The following is a 1,304-nucleotide window of genomic DNA, read 5'->3' as shown; positions in this document are numbered from 1 at the left end:
GAGGTGCACGTTCCAGACGCTGGGGCATGGCGCTCTGCTCTTGGCATTGAAGACAGTCTCCGTAGCGGTAATAAATTATATAATGAAACAGAATTTAGAGTAGAGATTAGTGAACCTCAGGGATATGAAGTATCTTTGTGGAACGACAGAGCCTTAGGGCTGAGGGAGACTGGGACATGAGATGAGAAGAGAAAATGTGGGCAGAAAGGAGCAGCTGTTCAGGGAAGTCCCCTCCCTACCACTAGAGGGCACTGCGGGCACTTCTGTGCTGAGATCTTGGGTGCCACCTGGGCCTCTACCCTCAGTCCCGAAGGTCCACCAGGGTGCAGGAATGTGACAGAACCACCTCAGGCTAAGGCCATCCAGCCCGCTGTAAGCTTGCGTAGACCCCTCTGTGACCCCAGACTTGAACCACCAGAGACTCGCCCGCTGTCTCCCTGGCCTGCCCGCCTCGCCCTCAGGGCCCAAGGGTCTGCGCTTATCTTAGACACAGTTGTCAGGGATGCAGTCGGCCTTCTCTTCCAGCTCAGGGCAAGGGATCCCATCGTTGGCGGGCTGCACGCGGATGTAGCGAGTTCGGCTTTTGGATCCCAGTGTCCCACAGTGACCTCCACACAGCCCCCAAGGCGACCACAGGGACACCTCGCAGTCCAGCGGCGTCTCTGGAGCTGAATCAAGCACAAAGACCCGAAACGTGAACACTGGTGTAACGGAGATGCTTAGCAGAAACGGAAGGGAGCCCCTCACCCCCCGATGTGTGTATACCCCACACGAGCCCACGGCCAGACATCAGAGCCACGTTAGAGTAAGCTCCAAGGTGGAAGTTACCAAAAGCGGCCTTCTAAAAGACAGCTGCCATTGACTTGAGCTGGACCTTGAGCTGAGATTAGGATGTCGTGTCAAATCTCAGCCGTGTCTTGGGCTTTGGGAATGCAGGAGCTGTGGGCCTGGTGGCGGGGCCAGCTTCTGGCGGGACCCCGCACCAAGCTTCCTGTGCTCCTCGCTTCCAGCTGGAGAATGGAGAATGTTCCTTTTGTAAAAACATGCTCTGAAATGCAGCGTTCTCTGACAACAGCTTCGAGAAACAGCAGACATTGTTCCAACAACTGCTAGATTTCTGAAGGGACTGTTTGGGTTGTGCATCTCCATCCCCTCTGTGGGGCTCAAACATTCTCAGTATAGATTTCCCATCTGTGTCCAGTATTTTCATTAAAAAAAAAAAAAATCCATTGGTGTTATGGTTAAATCACCTTGTAATTTTCATTTTTCCAAAGGGAAGGGAAAATGCGTCTTGTGCACGCCCC

At 53.5% G+C, this 1,304-nt stretch overlaps 1 protein-coding gene across 1 annotated transcript in view; it reads right to left on the bottom strand.

The window, feature by feature from the left end:
- Positions 1-483: 483 nt before the first annotated feature.
- The window catches only part of SPON2 (spondin 2), a 33,870-nt gene continuing 33,049 nt past the window's right edge, over positions 484-1,304 (bottom strand). The window contains exon 9 of the mRNA XM_012557613.1: positions 484-668. Coding sequence (XP_012413067.1) covers positions 484-668 — 185 coding nt within the window. The remainder of the gene's footprint in view (positions 669-1,304) is intronic.

Source organism: Trichechus manatus, unplaced genomic scaffold (genome assembly GCF_000243295.1).
Source record: "Trichechus manatus latirostris isolate Lorelei unplaced genomic scaffold, TriManLat1.0 scaffold00111, whole genome shotgun sequence".
NCBI classification, from domain to species: domain Eukaryota; kingdom Metazoa; phylum Chordata; class Mammalia; order Sirenia; family Trichechidae; genus Trichechus; species Trichechus manatus.
The sequence above is the reverse complement of the archived record's forward strand: the minus strand, read 5'-3'. Positions and strand labels throughout refer to the sequence as shown.